The 17,782-nt window shown below is 39.7% G+C and overlaps 1 protein-coding gene across 1 annotated transcript in view; it reads right to left on the reverse strand.

Moving 5' to 3' along the window:
- Positions 1–12,475, reverse strand: part of CCDC169 (coiled-coil domain containing 169) — a 30,262-nt gene extending 17,787 nt beyond the window's left edge. The window contains exons 1-4 of the mRNA XM_088159569.1: positions 12,377–12,475; positions 6,380–6,462; positions 5,793–5,903; positions 5,656–5,696 (exon numbers count right to left, since the gene is read on the reverse strand). Coding sequence (XP_088015695.1) covers positions 5,656–5,696; positions 5,793–5,903; positions 6,380–6,462; positions 12,377–12,453 — 312 coding nt within the window. The 5' untranslated portion in view covers positions 12,454–12,475. The remainder of the gene's footprint in view (positions 1–5,655; positions 5,697–5,792; positions 5,904–6,379; positions 6,463–12,376) is intronic.
- Between the last annotated feature and the right edge of the window lie 5,307 nt (positions 12,476–17,782).

Here is a 17,782-nt window from a genome sequence, read left to right on the forward strand (position 1 = left end):
CTCACTCCCTAAATCCTTATCTCAGTGGTCTCCACACAATGCTCACAGGGGTCATGTGCTGACTTGGGAAGGAGAAGTTAAAACGGAGACATCCAGCGCTGTGGTTCAGATTGACAGAACAAGGTGTTGCTTATTCAGAAATGTCTCACTTAGCATCTCCTAGTAGGCCTGAAAAAGGCTGGATTCTTTACACATTTTCTCTGGAAGACATCCCAGAATCCCCATCAATTGCTAAGGAATTCTTGAGAACAGACAGATAGGAATGTCACTTGATTCCAAGATTTTTCTGTGGTTGTTTTCTTTGAAACAGAAAGTGTATTCTGCCTCTGGGCACACCACAAAGTGATTTGAGTAAAACAGTCTCCCAGTTTGTGCAAGGCCACCAGGAAGAACAACTCATGCCAACCTGACAAGGAAAAGAAAAAATGTCTCTTGGAGATATTCAAAGTATTTATTTGAGGTTAAATGAAAGGAGTAGGAGGAGGCAAGATAACAGCTTAGGGCAGTCAGACCAGAAAATTTTGGAGAACTTTCTCCAAAATACTTCCAAGTGTCAAGAAAAGCAAGGATGTGGACACACTGTTAGAGAGCTAAGAAAATTACATCCTGGAAAGTCATTCTCAGGCTGGAGCTTCTCCTGCTCTTTCAGCTTCGTTCCCAGGCTGATAGCAGGTTTAGCTTCAGTTAGGGAGATTTTCTCCCAAGATGATAATCTGGTCAAGACAAAATAAAATTCATAATAAAAATCAACACTTGGTGTGGATTGTAGAACTCATTCTAAAGTACTGTCCCACGGACGTTCCCTCAATTATCCAATAAGCTACTGTCTTGTCTTAGTTCTGTGAAACATACTATATAAAGCACGAATCGTACTCTAAATAAACATCTCCTTCCTATCCCGAGAAAGACCATGTAGCTGTGTGTCTTATTTCTGCCACATCTAAAGGGTTAAATCCTTAACCCAGCAGCTACACAAGGATACCAGATTTCTTTTTTCCATAGATAGCTTAACCTAGGAAGAGCAACAAGGTTCATTGAAGAGTCACTTGCTAGGAGAATTGCAACCATTTCCTATGCCATTATAAGCGCTGATGCTCCCTATAGGCAGTTATCAACGCCTACTGAAATACAAAGTCTTCACCGCATGTTTTCACAAACCCAGGATTGCCTTCCTGTCATATTGCAAACATGTATGTCTCCAGTGTGACACTGCCACACATTCTACTTAGAGTTTAAAATCGACAGCAAAAACCCTGACATGGTTGTGTGAGGCTATTAGTTCTCTGGTCACTGTCCGTATAGAAAGGCAGCTTTGCAAAGCAAGTATCCAGCCCTTAATGTCAGAATTTTCTCCTCTGTGGTGCTGGACATTATGAAAAAATTGTGATTTATCGCAGAAGCCCTGGTTCCTGGGCTAATCTTAACTAGAGCGTTGCTAAGGCAATGCTATCAGGAGTGTGCTCCTCTGAACTGATTTTGCAGTACGCTTTTCAGTATTTGCATACTAAAGCTGCTATCTAGGGATTCATTCTTACAGAAATGGTGAAAGAGAAAGGAATAGTTTTCTTTCTGCATATATGGGAAATTATGCTTAGCAGAGAACATGTATTTTACCAAAATTCATTTTATGAAGAAACGCAAACAAATGAAAACAGCATGTTTAAAAGAAGCAAGTAAAATTCACATCTTGTTATACTTTAGAGAGAATGCATTCCTTCTGTAATTATTTCTGAAGTACTGTATGACATTTTTATTATTCATTGGGACATAAAGGAAATTACTGACTAAACAGTTTTCACTGTTGGAACTCCCTTGTGCTTGTCACTGTTATTTTGAATCTGCCCTCAGTACACAAAAAGTATTTTCTAAACCCTGGCAGTAAGAATTTTTATGTTCAAGGTGCTGGTTTTGCATTTATCACTATGTTACATCTACATTATTTTTCTGAATCAAAAAATAGTATTATCTCATATCAGTATAAGGACTTCAGAAAGATAACTGTATATATAAATGGTGTAGGGGTATTTTTAATAGAAAGAAATTATTCCTCAGTACAATTCAAATTCTAAAGAAAAATAGTGCTAGCCATCTGCAACAATTACTGCAATTTTTCAACACAGAAAATCCTCTGTGCTTCCTTGTTCATCAGTCTAGAATTTGCATTTGTATTCTTCTCTTTCATTCAGGTTTTTATAGCTTGCTCACTGCCAGGGTCCCCAATGACTAATCTCTTTATTTTAAATTTTCCCTGTAGTGCTTGATATCAAGAAAATATTTTATGCTACCTATGTCTAAATAGGTTGAATTACTCTACAGACATGTTTTCCTCCCTCTTTTCACTATAGTAGAACCTTAAATGACTAGCTTGAGAGAGCTAAATCTCTTTAGTATCTTTGAGATAACTGAAAATTTTTTAGTAAATTAAGAATTGTTAGAGGTCCTTCTAATAACCCTAATTATAATTCTAAGTTTATTGGGAACACAGGTTATAAATTCTTGAAAAGAGTATTTAATTTTCTAAATACATTGCTCAAAACAAAATCTACTGTCTACTGCTGCCATGTTCTAGAAATTGTCTCATCTTGCTGAAAGAACCAATTTTCAGTCTTTCCACAGAGCTTCACACAATCACTGTATCAATCTTTTTGGGATCATCAAGTCCAACCATTAACCCAGCCAAGTCCATCACTAATCCATGCTGCCAAGCACCACAGTATGTGTCTTTTAAATACCTGCAGGGATGGTGACTCATCCATTTCCCTGAGCAGCCTGTTCCAGTGCTTGACAAGCCTTTCAGTGAAGAAATCTTTCCTATGCAATACATTTCAGAAGTATATCTTCATATAGGAATATATTTCCTATTCATATGCAACTGCAAGTTGAAAGCTGAATATCACAGTGTACTTTTGATTTTACAGACACACGCAATGCTTTATATACCCACTCTCAGCATTTTTACTTTGAGCAAATGCATACTGATGACTGGCTGAAAACTCTTTGTTTTTCTACCACTCACATCTGCTCTATATTCTCATATGTGAAGAAGCTAAACCCCTGAACAACTCTCAAAAACCCCAAAAGAATTTTAACAAACCTAAATGCTTGAACACCATAAAAAATTATCTGTGTATTTTTACCAGTTTTATCTTTTAAAATTATATCTATAAAAAGCAAAGCAGCTCTTCATTCTCCAAGAGTATTTGTAAATAAACACTGACTTTTCTGATGGCTTCAGTTAAAAAAAACAAAACAAAACCAAAAAACAGCAAAGCCCTCATAATACCTCAATATTTCTCTGCTCTTTCCATCTCCCAAAAATCTAAACAAGGAAAAATGAAACATTTCATTAAATCCTTAAAGCACTTTCCTTTTTGGCTAGCAAACAGGAGGATTTATTAACCCTAAGTTGGAAGAATGAAGGAAGGACTTGAAACTGCATGTCATAGCACACAGGTTCCAGATTTTTCCAGGCTTCACTAAGTGGGCCTAGGACTCTTCAGGCTCACTTCTAGACTCCTCCTGGCAGTATGAACCTTTCAGTTGGGCTGGCATTCTTCCCTTCATGGGAACAGTAACCAAACCTCTCAAAACCATGGCTCGTTAGTGAGGAGGCAATGCAGTATTTAGCGGGATTAGAAATGTACTAATGGATTGGTGGGAAAGATTATCTCGCTGGCAATGCCTCCTGGAGTACAGGCAATTGATGAGAAATAAATATTTTTGACACTGTAACTATGCACACCAGTCTGTGCTTTACAGGCGGATTGGAATAACACCGTCTGAAGCAGACTCTGCTGTAAATTTTCTAGATCAGTGTTCTGTCTTCAAGACTTTTCTTTGAATATAATCCTAGTTGTATTTTCAGATGAACTCAGTGAAACAGGAAAGTGGGATAGGGAAGATTTTGTTCTCTTTTTAATTGGCTGTTAAAGAAAAGAATCTTGCCTACCTACAAAACACCATGGTCTCTAGGACAACACTAAAACTGGCAAAAATGTCGACTGTTTGAAAGCCATGGATCAGAACAGAAAAAGCAGTTAATTATTCACACCCTGTTTACAGCAGATAATAATCCTTCCCACTAAAAGAGCATGCAGCCTCCTCTAGGGTCACTAAACTCCCATTAATCTTTAGAATCTGAAGCACCAAAAAAAGTCAGATGGTAATACTTCTGTAAGTATAAGCAAGAGAATAAAAATCGTAACAGCTCTGCTTCATAATCTTCATTATCCCTGCTTGTGTTACAAGGCATTATCACATCTTTATCTACCTTCCATGTTTCTAAAAGTGGGTAAGAAACAGAAAAGTTGTCAAATATTTCAGCAGATGATAGGCTAAGGAAAAAGCAGTTCTGAATCTACAATGACTTTTTTACTTCATTTACTATCTTAGAAGACAAAATGGCCATAATATTTGCTGGTGTTTTTTCCTTGGCATTTTCTCCTCAAGATTGCAGAAAAAATATTTTATGCTGTGTTGAATTAAAGTGAAGTATGAGTGCATTAAGGAATAACATTTTTTAAAATGAAAACAGATACTTCCTGCAGTGATGCAAAAATTTACTGTAAAATGAGGAGTTTTCCTGTGACTATATGGTGCAAAATGTTACTGCAATTATTCATCTAGTTTATCACAGTTGACACAAAACCGGGATTATTGACTGATACAACAGAGGATTGTTGCCATGCAGAGGGGCCTCAAGAAGCTGCAGAAATAGGCAGAGGAATCATGTGGAGTGGAAATGGAGTCCTGCCCCTGGGGGAGAAATAATCCCAGACACCAGTATATCCTGGGGCTGGCTAGTTGGGAAGCAGCCTGGGAGATGATGACTTTGGGGTCCTGGTGAGCAAGGTGACCCCAAGTAATCAGTGTACTCTTGCTGCAAGGGTGGCCTGTGGCTGCCTGGGCTGCATTAGGAAGAATTATGCCTGCAGGTCAAGGGAGGTAATCTGACCCTGATCCTTAGGACTTGTGAGATGCATCTGCAGTGCTGGGTTCAGTCCTTGACTCTTCAGTACAAGAATGATATGGACTTCTGGAGCAAGTCCAACACGGAGCTATGAAGATCTTTAAAAGACCAGAGCACCTGACAGATGAAGAAAGGGTGAGAGATCTGCAACTGTTCAGCCTGGGGAAGAGAAGGCCCAGGGGTTCTTATCAATGTGTAAAAACATGTGATGGGAAGGGATAAAGAAGAAGGAGCCAGGCTCTTCTCAACAGTGCCCAGTGACAGGACAAGAAGACTGCAACAGCTGGAATTCCACTTCACAACTGAAAACTTTTACTGTGAGAGTGGTCAAAGACTAAACGATTTCATGAGGTTTAATGTTTTCCCATTCATTAATAGATCTAGTCCAGCTATTCCATCTTGCATGCCTTACTGCAGATTCAATAATAAAACCTTCACACAGGAAAAAATTTCACTACATAACTCTTCCCAACATTCAGGTTTTATGTACTTCCTACTTTAGAATTTCACTCTATATTTTATAAGCTATTGCATACATGAAACAATAAAAACATAAGCAGTACTGATTGTTTTGGCTTCTAGACCAGGCTGCTGCTATTTTATTTCATAAAAAAACCAGAGACTATATGAGTTTTCCAATTAGCCTGTGATTTGTTGTTAAGCCAACTAAATGTCACAGTACTTACCACAGGCATTTTATCAAAGGTGCGAACAATGGACAGTTTATCTACAAATAAGCAGAAAATTGTGACCTGGTGATATAATTTCAACATATCTAATAATCACTAATTCTATTGAAAAAGTTATGAATATCCATTTCTACCTGCTGGATTTCCACGAATAAGCTCCACCTTATCTCGAAGAATATTAATTTGCCTTTCCAGCTGTTTGTTCAATTCTACTTGTGTCTCATACCTGGTTTTCCATTCGTTATCTTAAAAAAAAATACAGAATTATTATATTTCCCAGATTAGTTAATGTCATTTTAAGCAAAAGCAATTTTAAAAACTGTTCCTTTTAACTAACAGAGAAAGTCTTCACTTAGTAATCCTTATATTAAGCATCTTTGCATATAAAAGAGCTTGAAAATATAAATGAAGGAAAATTTTCACTAAGCTTACTGTGGTCAGAATATTAACCAACTCAGTGAAGTCATAATATTCACAGTTTCATTAATAATTAACAAAAAACCCCAACCAACCAACCAACCAACCAACCAACCAAAAAAGCTGGCATGGCCACATGTAGTATTTCTTAATTTCACATGTGAAGCACTACAGCTATAAGAGTCACATTTGAAAAGTGAAAATTTAAATTTCTAAATACAAATTTGAACCTCTGTAGGTCCTTCCCAAAAGAACTATTTTTCTGTTTCTGAATCAATTAGCACGACTGTTGTAATTCACTTACCTTCATTTTCAACAGTGTTAAGACTTTTTTCCAGTTCTGTTACAGTGTTTCTCAGTTCCAATATTGAGCGTTCAAGCATCTGCCTGTGGTATTAAAAGAAGTCAATATATTGCTACAATAGCCAATAAATGGCTCTTGTACTAGTCCTATTATTGAAATTAAAAAAATTAGATCAAATATATTTTCAGAAATATCTCTTGGTCATTTCTATATAGTTACATTATCTTGTCCATTCTTAAATGCATTTTTCTCTCTGGTTAATACAGTGCCTTTAAAACAATGAAGCATTTCTACTTTGTGAATAAAATTACTTCCACAAAAACCCAAGACAGACATTTCCTAAAATATAACTATTTTCTAGCTGATCATCAGAATTTAAAAAACGTAGAGGGCACAGTGACCCTAATTTTTCATCCAAAAGAAGATGCCAAATGAGTATGTTTTTTAAGACAAGAATATGCCTGAGAGATGTGCCATTTAAAATTCGAATAATTGTTCATTTTGACTTACTGCTCAATGATTAATAGCAATTTCCAAAATTGCACCCATATCAAATCAAAACAAACAATGTTCTATAACTATCAGAAAGGAAAGCGAGTAATTAAATTAAGATGAGTGTTAAAAAAAAATACAGGAGCTGAAGCCACAATTTTTTAGGAAAATATATTTTTGCCCATTGATTAATCCTATATAGTGGTCAGCCAGAAAGCTGAAAGGTACCATGAAAACCAGGCTCCTTCTGCCTTGGAAGGTCTGACCAGAAGCAGAAGGTAGCAGGGGACTTTGATGAGAGCACAACCCACCTGCAATGTTTCAGACAAGGTGCTGGGTGACTCTCATCCTTCAAAGGGGCCAGGTGGTAGTTTAGTGTCTTACAATGAAACCTATGATCTTGATCACATCAAGAAGACATTACTGGTAAGTTATTGACCATATTCATGCTAACAGCCTGGTTCTTTGAGGAGACGTCTATGGAGAAATGCTCCTGCCTGTGAGGTCTCAGGAAGTCAGATCATACCAGGATAGGTGCACAAACCACAACGAATAAAAATGCAGAGGCAATTTGTGATTTTGTCCTTTCAAGTTAAGTTTGGAAGGTGAACATTTCAAAAAAATGGTCAATGGTTCTTGGACACCTCAATTTTTCAGAGTACAAACAGACATTCCAGAAGAACTGAGAACACAAACTCTACAAAGAAGACCCTTTGGGAAATGTTTTAAAATACCAATATGATGACTAATGTCTCTGAAACCTTACATGTTCATTATAACATGCACAAGACAAAATTATTAGGCTGTAATATTTTGGGGGAGGGGGGCGGGGAGGAGGGAAGTTTAAAGGAGAGCTTTCATTTTCAACACGGATATTCATTCTCTGAACATGTCCATGAGAAATGCTCTTCAAGAAGTAATTATCTAACCTCTGAGAAATCAAAGCTCTGATGACAGAGACTGATTACTGAGAAATTGCATCACTTCTTGCACTCCTTGTGCCCACATTTAGTTGGTAACTCTTTTTTTCACAGCTTGAAACAAAAGATTTCAACTGCAACCCACAGAAGCAAACCAACTGCTCATAGGGAGTTGAATGAGTAAGCTTGGAATAAGGAGGGCTGAAGAGCTGAAATTGCAAAGAAATATAAAGAGTAATTTAAGGTAAGCCAAGTTTCTTTTCAGTGAAAGAGACACACTGGAGAACAGTAGGACAGACATTTCAAATAGCAAGGAAGAGGTGGGGCTTCCAAGCCCTCCTTGCTCCATTGCTCTTTTTGTCTCTACCAACATTAAATTAGACATGGGGCACATTGGCAAAATATAACGACAGTACTGGTAAATTGCTAAAGACAAAAAGAATAAGGTGAAACCCAGCCAAAGATAGCTTTGAAACATGACTCAAAAAGCTTTAGATGCAGGAAAACTAAAGGAAATCTGATTGCTGCTGCCTTGTTTCTCCCACTCCAAATAAAAGACACAGATGGCTAGGAAGAAGAAAGACAAAATCTTACTACATTGCTGCTATCATTTCAACAGAAATAGATAAAGTTTCTGCAAAGCAGATTTCTATCAACTTCTCAGAGCTTGGAAAAGTGGAAATTATGATGACAGTGAGTGCTAAAATGTGATTTTTTGAAAGGAAATAATAATGAAATTTAGAAACAGTCAAAGCTGTAACCAGAGCTGAGCTGTATCAAAATGAAATTGTTTTTGTTTTCAAAGAAATTTTAATTAAGTGCTCAGATGCAGAGGGAAAACATAGGAAGAATGAGTTCCTTAAACTTAGTGTTTCCAATTTTCAATTTCTGTTACCATTCCAAGACTATATACAAAATTTCTTTTATTAGATTCTATTATTCTTTCTGCACCATTAACAAAACTGGAAGCCAAATTCCAATTATATTTTGCTCTGATGAATATATATACAGAAATGGTAAATTGTCAGGTGTCACACTGTAATTGCTACACCAACAGAAAGTCTTTTTTCCACGTGGGAACAAAAACTAGGTTTTTTTTTAATGTAATTGTTATTAAACATTTAATACTCCACTAGCATCCAGAATGCATGGTGAAACAACTCTATTTTAGACAGTATATACTCAGTAAAATGCAATCTCTGCCATGACAGAGAAGAGATGTAGAAATAAATAGTTTTGAGAGGCTTGGTAAGTATTTCTGGGGTTTAACATATTGGAGTATTTTGCATTTCTGGAGCTATTTCTAATTGTGATAGGAAATTAAGGTCATGCCATTTATCTGTTAGTGTGAATTTAATGCAGCTGTTTATAGCTGCCTACCTGCACAGAGACTTGGTCTGTGCTTAGAGGGACTGCACTGGACTTCTTACCTGCAACCTCACATGTGTTAAACATAATTAGACTATTCAAGGCCTGTAAATCTTCTCCATGTCAATGGACAATTTACAGTCATCACAGAAGATAGCCTGTAAATCCTGAAACCTCACATGCAAGTAATCATTAGAACATAACCACATCCTTACATACTAAGTATAACAAAAAAGCTCTTGTTAAGAAAATGAGAAAAAAATTGTGCAGTTCAGATAAGAAGGCTCTGATTGAAACGACAAAAGAGAAAAAATGCTAGATTTCTTTTTAAGGCTCTGTACAGGTGTTATTTTATTCGACAATGGCAGCTACTTAGGATGAAAACCATTTTCCTGCACATTTTGCTACCCAAGTCTGGATATCTGGAAGATGTATCAGGCAAAAGGCTGCCTGAAGCGATTTTCTATAGTGAACAGAGAAACTCAGGAGAAGCTCAGGGCATCAGCTCTATAATATGGAAGATCTTTACTGAGTCCTGTAGAAGATAAAATGCACAGATTCCTTCAGAATCTACGAACAAAGCAGAAACAATATTGCACAGTGCAGGGGCACCACATGGAAGAGCACACACAGTTATTGAAAGCTATGGACTCCTGACACTTGTAGTCAGCAGTGTACTGGGGAAAATGCTGCAGCTTTCCTGGCAAGGAACGCCACAGGAAATGAAATCTCACAAGCTCAAGTAACATTCAATTCCATCAACATTACTAAGTAGCTGACATGCATAAATATATGTCTTTAAGATCTCTTTGTCTAATAAGAAGTACACTGCAGTATTATATGCCTTCTCTCTCTCCCTCCCAGAAACATTTGCCATGACATTTCCTGATCAAAATGTGTGCTGAATCTTGATTACAGAGTCAGATTTGAACTGACTTTCATTACAGTCAGAAAAAAATTTGAAAGATTTCACAGTACAACATCCACAATCATTGAGAATCAGTAAGTACATTAGGAACAGACCCCTTACGGACATGGATGATTCGATTTATTTTGTGAAGTAAAAACCTATTCTTGATGATTACTAAATGAGAGTGGTAGGTGGGCTGTTAGCAAACTGCCTAATTGGCACAATAATCAAATATGCCAGTAAAAAGATGACAAGGGTGAGATGGCAGTGAAGGAATGCAGACATCTATCTGCAAGCCACTCATCCTCAGCTTGCTTTCTACCCAAGGGAGAGAAACTGGCACCTCCTAGGGTGTGAGTCATCTCATGCTAGAACAGCCAGGCAAAGTAGGTCAGATGAATCACACCTTCAAAAAGCTTTTCTGTATTCATTGACTATAGATGCCACTGGTTCAGATGGAGGTATCTAACAAGCCTGGTCATTGGCAATTAAGCTGAATAATCAACTCCTGGGAAATAGACAATAATAATACTGTTTATTTGCACACAAAGAATATAGTTATCCAACCAACCTGGAGCTGAAAGTCTTTTACTGACCTGCCATCACCATAAAGGTTTTTATTAAATATATATTTTGCTTTTATCCATAAGTATGTCACCACAACTCAGCTTTTTACCTGAACACCATTAATATCAGGATCGTGTGTCAGGTAAAAGAACTGGTGCATGCAGAGGATAACTGATCTACTTACCCTGAGATACTACTAAGTCAGGAGATTTATTAAAGGTCATTTGCTTACACGTTGTGGCAAGTATGTCCAAGCTACTTTTTGTGCCATTTTGAATACATTGATTGTGTTAGTGTTGTGTTTTTCCTTTCCATTTATGAATGAACATTTCATAAAATTCACAACTGCAAGACTAGCTTGAAGAGGTCTGCAGCTCAGACACTGAAAGACACATTGTTCAGGCAAAAAATCAGTATGAATAGAATGTTTGAAAATGGTATGTAAATATTAAGGGTCTGAATTAAGACAGCACAGGAGATTCTGACATTTCCCGTTTTCATTTATTAGCACTCAAAAGGCAATCATGTTGTTTAACACAGGGAAAAATGTGCTGCTTCCTAAGCAAACTGGAGAGAAAAACAATCCCACCAGGCATGAGCATCAACAATTATCACAGCACTGAAACTGCTGCTTTAGCAAGGGGACTGACTGCTAACAGGAACAAGTCCTCCTCCCTGCAAACTGCATGCAGAGATGCCATGGCCTTACCTAGAGGTCTCAGAGATATTTACTGATACTAGAGATGGGTGAAATCCAGCTTTCCATTTTTACTCAACATTGTGGAAAGCAGTGTGCATAAAAAAGCTCCTCATTGTCAATTTTATTTGTCTTGCCCCAGCGAGGCATGCACCATGTAAAAGTCTTCTCTGTTTTTCCCCCAAAGTGGCTTCCAAGCCCAGTGTACTGTGCTTGCCTTGGACACATTTAATTCTCTCCACAGTAGGTGGTATGGGACTGTGTTTCAGATTTTTGATGAATAGTGTGTTGATAGCACAGTAGTGTTTTGGTTACTGTCGAGCATTGTTTACACTGGGTCAAGGCCTTTTCTGCTCCTCACCCCACGAGTGAGAGGGCTGGGGATGCACAAGGCATAGGGACAGGACACGGCTGGGACAGCTGATCCCACTGCCCCAAGGGATATCCCAGACCATATTGTGCCATATTCAGAAATAAAAATTAGGGTGTTGGGGCTTGCTGGGGCTCCTTTGCCTCGGGAAAGGCATTGTCCCACTGGTGGGGAGCACCTGGAGGTTTTTGCATCAGTTGCTTTTCTTGGGTTTGTTCCCTTTTTGTTGCTGTTGTTCCTTTTTAGTTATTAAACTCTGTCTCAACCCGCGATTTTTCTCTCTTTCACCCTTTCTTCTTTCTCTCCCCAGTCCCACTGGGAGCAGAGGGAGCGAGCGGCTGTGAGGTGTTGAGCTGCCTGCTGCGGTTAAGCACGGCAGCCGGCCCTATCTTCCCTTTCGGCTGACATTATTTATCCCGCTTCTTCGGGCTCCTCGTGCCACTCGCATCCCTTGTGCCCTTCCCGGTGCCCAGCAGAGCCAGCGACTCTCCCAGCACAGCCGGGGCTCGCTGCAGGGCTCCGGCAAACCGCGGGCCCAGCCCGCTCCCCTGGCCGGCGGTGCCAGCCGCCATTTTGCCGCAGGGAGGCGGCGGGAGCCCCCCACGGGCGGTGCTGAGGGGCCGCTCCCGGAGCCGCCGCCGTGCCCGGCTTTGCTGCCGTGCCCCGGACTCACTGCTTCCGCTTCTCCCGCCCCAACTCCAGCGCCAAGCGCTCCGGTTCTGCCACCCGCCGGCCGCCGCCGTCCCCCATTGCCGCCGCCGCCGCCCGTCCCGCTCGCATCCCCCGCGTCGCCGGCGTTGCGCGGGGTGACGGCTGCGAGCGGCCGGCGGAGCCGGAGGGAGCGGCGCGCTGAGGCCACCCCACGTCCGCCTCGGGCACCCTTTTCTCCGCAATGCCCGCCACTCTCCGGCTGCCCCGGCAAAGCCCAGAGGAGAGACGGGGCCGGGCGCCACCGGCAGCCGCTACCGCCGGCACCTGCCCCCGCCCGCCGCAGCTGTGAGGTTGGACGGGCTGTTGTGTCCTCTGTCCAGCGGAATGCCCAGCATGTGGCTTGGGCAGCACCAGGAACGAATGGGGGAAATAGGGTTCAGCTTTGGCCCAGTTCAGAGTTTTGACCGTGTAGGTGCTGAGCTTTTCATGACCTTGGGAAACAAAGATGTGTGCAGATTTTTTTAAACGTTTCTTCTGGATGAGAAGTAGCGGGATTTAAAGTAGACGTTGTGACCCACATGTGAAGGCAGGCACAGTACGGTGGCCTACAGCATGCCCAGCCCATCTTTTAGCACGCTCAATTATTGTGATCTGCGCTATTCACAAATCAGTGCTTAAGACCCTGTGACAATTGATAAAAGATTCGTGTTAATCACAAAAGCATTAGAGTTTGTATAAACCAAAATACTAAACTCTGAAGTGAAGCATGGACACTAGATAAAGGAAATTATATGATTAAATAATTCTATTTAAAATCACCTTGTTATATTATGCTGTATTATGTTACATTATAATATGTTATGTTATGTTGTATCGGCTACCAGCTTGCAAAATCGGACTTCCCAAAAAGCCCTTCCTGCCTTTGTCTAATCAATACTGCCTATCCCAAAAAACAGACTCCCAGAACTTCTCTGGTGGTTATCCACAAAGACCAGACCTCCAGAACTTCCCTGGTGGTCATCTACAAGGACCGGATAGCTATCTGTGACTGATTATCACCCAAAGGCTTTGTGAATTTGTGTACGAGAACCCACAGTATAAGAAGAGGCTGCAAGACGAGGTTCGGTGGAGAGTGGAGTGGGCGGTGACCCCTCACGTTCCCCAGCGGGCTGCTTGCTCTTTCTATATCAAATAAAGCAATCTAAATTTTACTGAATATCGAGACTCTTGTCTCTCATTTATAACAACCCTAACTTGAGACAGAAGAGTTTAGAATAATCGGCCTTAATCATCATCACCGACCAAGTCAGTGGTGTTAGTTAGTCAATATATACTGGAAAATAAAATACTTTAATTATCTTACATTGGTCTCGATTGATGCTTAAAAATGTTTCATGTTGCATTTTTCAAACAAGGAATTTCAGATCAGTTCATGGGTTTCTCAAGCTACATCTTTATGGGGTGAGTTATCAGATTATTGCTGCAAGAGTGGTATCACCTCCACAAGGTTCTGTCACCTTCTCTGGTAGCTTCAGTGCCAGCTCTTGACATTTATGTGACTCTTCAATGAGCCAGTACAGCTCCTGAAACATTGAAACCTTACATAAGGGAAAATGTTTAATGTTCAGTTTCTGCTGGTTGGTGATCTGAAGTGGCTTACCAGCTGCACGGGAAAGAACCAGACTTGATGCAAGGGACAGGGTGAAACTGGGAGTAATTACTGCACTCTTAAATCAACTCACCATTTCACAAGATTTAATCCTTACTAGAGGAACTATCTGTTCACTTTCCCAGGAAGGGAGGGGGTGGACTTAAATTTTCCTTTACTGATATATTATGAAAAAGGGTATGGTTTTCTCAGTTCAAGTAATTCTGTTCCATGACTTGCAAGCCACAGCCCTACCACTTGCTGGGTAACAGAGGCACTGCATTAAAAGTTTAAAATATGCGTTATGTATTACCATTATTTTAACACAGCATAAAACAGGATTGCCATCCACAAGTCAGTCCTGAAACGTTGTGAATTGTAATCCTAAAGGGGTAGTGTGTCATGTTGGAATTGCTCAATCTAATGCCTTACCACCACTGCAACAGCTGGGCATTATGCTGAGAATAATCCAGAAGGATTTAATGACTGGGAGTAGAACAGTAGGATGGAGAGTGGGAAGTTTGATTCTAAGAAGAAAAAGCAATTTTAATTTCACTTGTCTGATATATATTAGAGCAGGAGGTTATTTTTGAGTCTCAAGTTGTAACTGATGCTATCAGCTAATCAGTGAATTATCATCTTTGGTGTGGGTTGAATTCAGAATTTTCTGATATAATTTAATCAAGAAACAAATTTAGAAGAGTGCTGCACTATAGCTGTATTTAAATTTAGCTGCTCATTTTGCTTTCATCTTTTACTGAATGCTACCTTTTTAAGATTCATATTGAAAACACATTTGATAACAAACCAGTAATTTAAGTAATGACTTGGACCTAGGTTAGCATTCATAACTCACTGAGTGTACTGAATATTAACAGCAAAGGTTTTAATCAGAAACCATTTTTCTTGTTACCAGTTTTTGTGAACAACTGCTTCAAGATTAATGTAACCAGCCTGATGAATTGTTCTCAATGGGTGGGCACATTCAGAAAGCTCAGAAAGAGCCCTGGAATCACAAGCAGTCTGAGAACAGAGGGCACAGGGCAACTGAGGGCTGTATCCCTGCCCAATGCATATTCTTTCTGCCTCAGGAGACTTTAATTTGACCTTCTCTCCAGGATACTTTCAGATCCCACCCTCACCCAAGGATTACTAATTGTTTTAACCAGGTAAGCTCTCAGGAACCAGGTCACTGTGCACAAAAGGATGAGCCCAGACCACACTGGCTGGGTTGGCACAGCACAGAAGGTCTAACTGGGGGCTTTGCCTGATGGTTTGGGAACTGGAGTGAGAGAAAAGCAAAGTTTCTTGTGGACTGAGGTATTTTGTGAGTGTGTAAAACTTCAAACCACCAATATTTTTAACAACGACAGCAGTAACACAGTGACAACTTGCAACACGTAAGAATTTTCCTCTATTTCTTTATTCCAAATAAATTGGTTAAAATTAGGTATATGGATACTGCTAAAGGCATTATCATTTAAGGCTTTTAATGGGTTGAGATCAAAAATTTTAGTAAGAAGTTAGGAAACTTGGTCACAAAACAATGTGTTTTGAAAACACAATTTTATACTTAAATATGTATTTATGATATGTGAAGGCATTAAACACCTAGAGTTATGTAAAAGCAAGGTAGACCAGTTGCTGAAGACATAAATAAGTTTTACAAAAAAGTTATTTCTGTAGCACCAGTAACTAAGGTATGATCAATGGCTGTGTGGGCAAGGGGAAACTTGTGGATCTTGTATATTTTGACTTTATCAAGGGCTTTGATGTAGTCTCCCACAGTACTTTTATAGCTGAATTGGTGAGTTATGGATTGGATAACTGGGTCATAAGGATGCTGGAAAATTAGCTGAGCCATCAGGCTTGAAGTATGGTGATCAACAATATAACTGCTTGACTCTGAGATCAATACCTGAGCCAATACCCTTAATTCCTGATTGACAACCTGTAAGACTGAGCACTGGCTCAGCAAATTTGAAGACGATGATGAGTTGAGAGGAGCAGACAGTATGCAAGAAAAAAAGGGTGACCATTCACAGGTGTGTGTACAGCCTGGAGAAACCTAATGAAATTCAACAAAAATCAAATCAAACCCCAGTATCTGGCAATGGTGAAGCCAATGGACCAATACAGGCTGGAGCAATGTCTAGAATGCAATGTTGTAGAAGACACAGGTGAAGAAGCTGCCATGAGCCAGCAACAGCAAGCAAGACTGAAGAGCTCCTGAGCTGCCATAGCAAGTGCACGGCCAGGAGCCTGAGGGAGACAGTTCTTCCACTCTGTTCTAGACATACTAAAGAGCTTAGCTTTTGATTCCCAAACAAGTCCCAAGGGCTGCATTACGTCAGGAACTTGCCTTTGTTCTGGCTGGAGAAGGTATAAGGAGTGCTTAGTGCTGTAATCAGCTATGTAATATGGAAGTCTAAATAAGATGGAGAAGCCAAAGTTCCTCCAGTGTGCATGATGGGAGGATATGCAATAGAATGCACCTGCATATAAAAATGTTTGGCTTAGTATAAGGGGAAATATTGAGCAGAGTGAAGTTGGGCAAAGCTTGCCAGAGGGGCTGTGAAGTCTCCATCCTTGGAGATAATCACAATGTGAGCAGAAGTGGGGCAGAATACTGTGCTCCAGGCTGGACCTGTTTCGAATGGGAGGTGGATTACAGACCAAGGGGTCCCTTCCAACCTTCACCATTCTATCATAAGCTGGTCAGCATGTTTTTTTGTAGTAGAAGGTAGGTTTACTCCTTTAGGTTTAATCCTTTTTAAAGGATTATGGATTTATTCAGGAGACATTAAAAATAAGCTATTCTAAGTTGGTTTTAAACCAGCATTAAACAAACCAATCAAACGACCCTTGGAATCTAGAGGAATCCATTCAAATACAGGGGTTTAGATTTGAGATAAGAACTGTGGTTTGTAACTACACAATGATGTAATGCCAGAGATGGCAGTAGCTTAGAATGACTTAGAGATCACTGAAAGTAATCCTCTCAAGACAAGATCTGAGACCAATATTGTAGCAGAAAAGATTTTTAAATAAATTTGGAAATAAGAATGCCTTAAGAAATCAGGTAGTAGTTCATGCATTACACAGCTTAGTAAAACTTCTATGAATGCTATGTATCAAAAGATGTTCAGTGTTCAAAGAAACAAAACCAAGCTGTGAATAGAAAGCCAACCTAAGACAGGAGGTTTGGGGAGCATAGTATGTCAAAGGAAGAGCTGAGAAAAGGTAGTAAATGTGAGAAGGCTGTTGTGTATGGTAGAAAAAGGGAGGAGAAGCCTATGAAGTTGCTACCCTGGGCCCAAGAAGTGGCAGGTGAAGCAAGGTAAGTTCAACAGCATCATATTATCAGCTGGGAAAATTAACTAAACTTTGGAACAATGTAAAAGGGAAGGTAATGGGTATATCACATTACAAAACAGAAAATGGGGTAGGCATCATTCAAAAAAGTTTTAATCCATTTTGAAAGACTGGATACACATGAAGAGAACAACAGCAGGTTGGGACACCACTTGCCTGATACTGATGGCATTTAAATGTTTTTATTTTCTGTGTGCTCCAATGTGGTCTCTTGAAGACTGTAACACCTTGATCTTAACAGTTGTTTTAATACAACTTTTTGATGGTTTACAGACTAAACTAAAGGATATGAGCAATATGCAAAACCTCTAAATGGGAGGGAGAAAGAAGATACAAATACCTATATCTCTATTGTAAATACAGCTCATAGTAGCAAAAAAAGGTTTTGCTAGTGTGAAGTCTTTA

Source organism: Sturnus vulgaris, chromosome 2 (assembly GCF_052056855.1).
Source record: "Sturnus vulgaris isolate bStuVul1 chromosome 2, bStuVul1.hap1, whole genome shotgun sequence".
Taxonomy (NCBI): Eukaryota; Metazoa; Chordata; class Aves; order Passeriformes; family Sturnidae; genus Sturnus; species Sturnus vulgaris.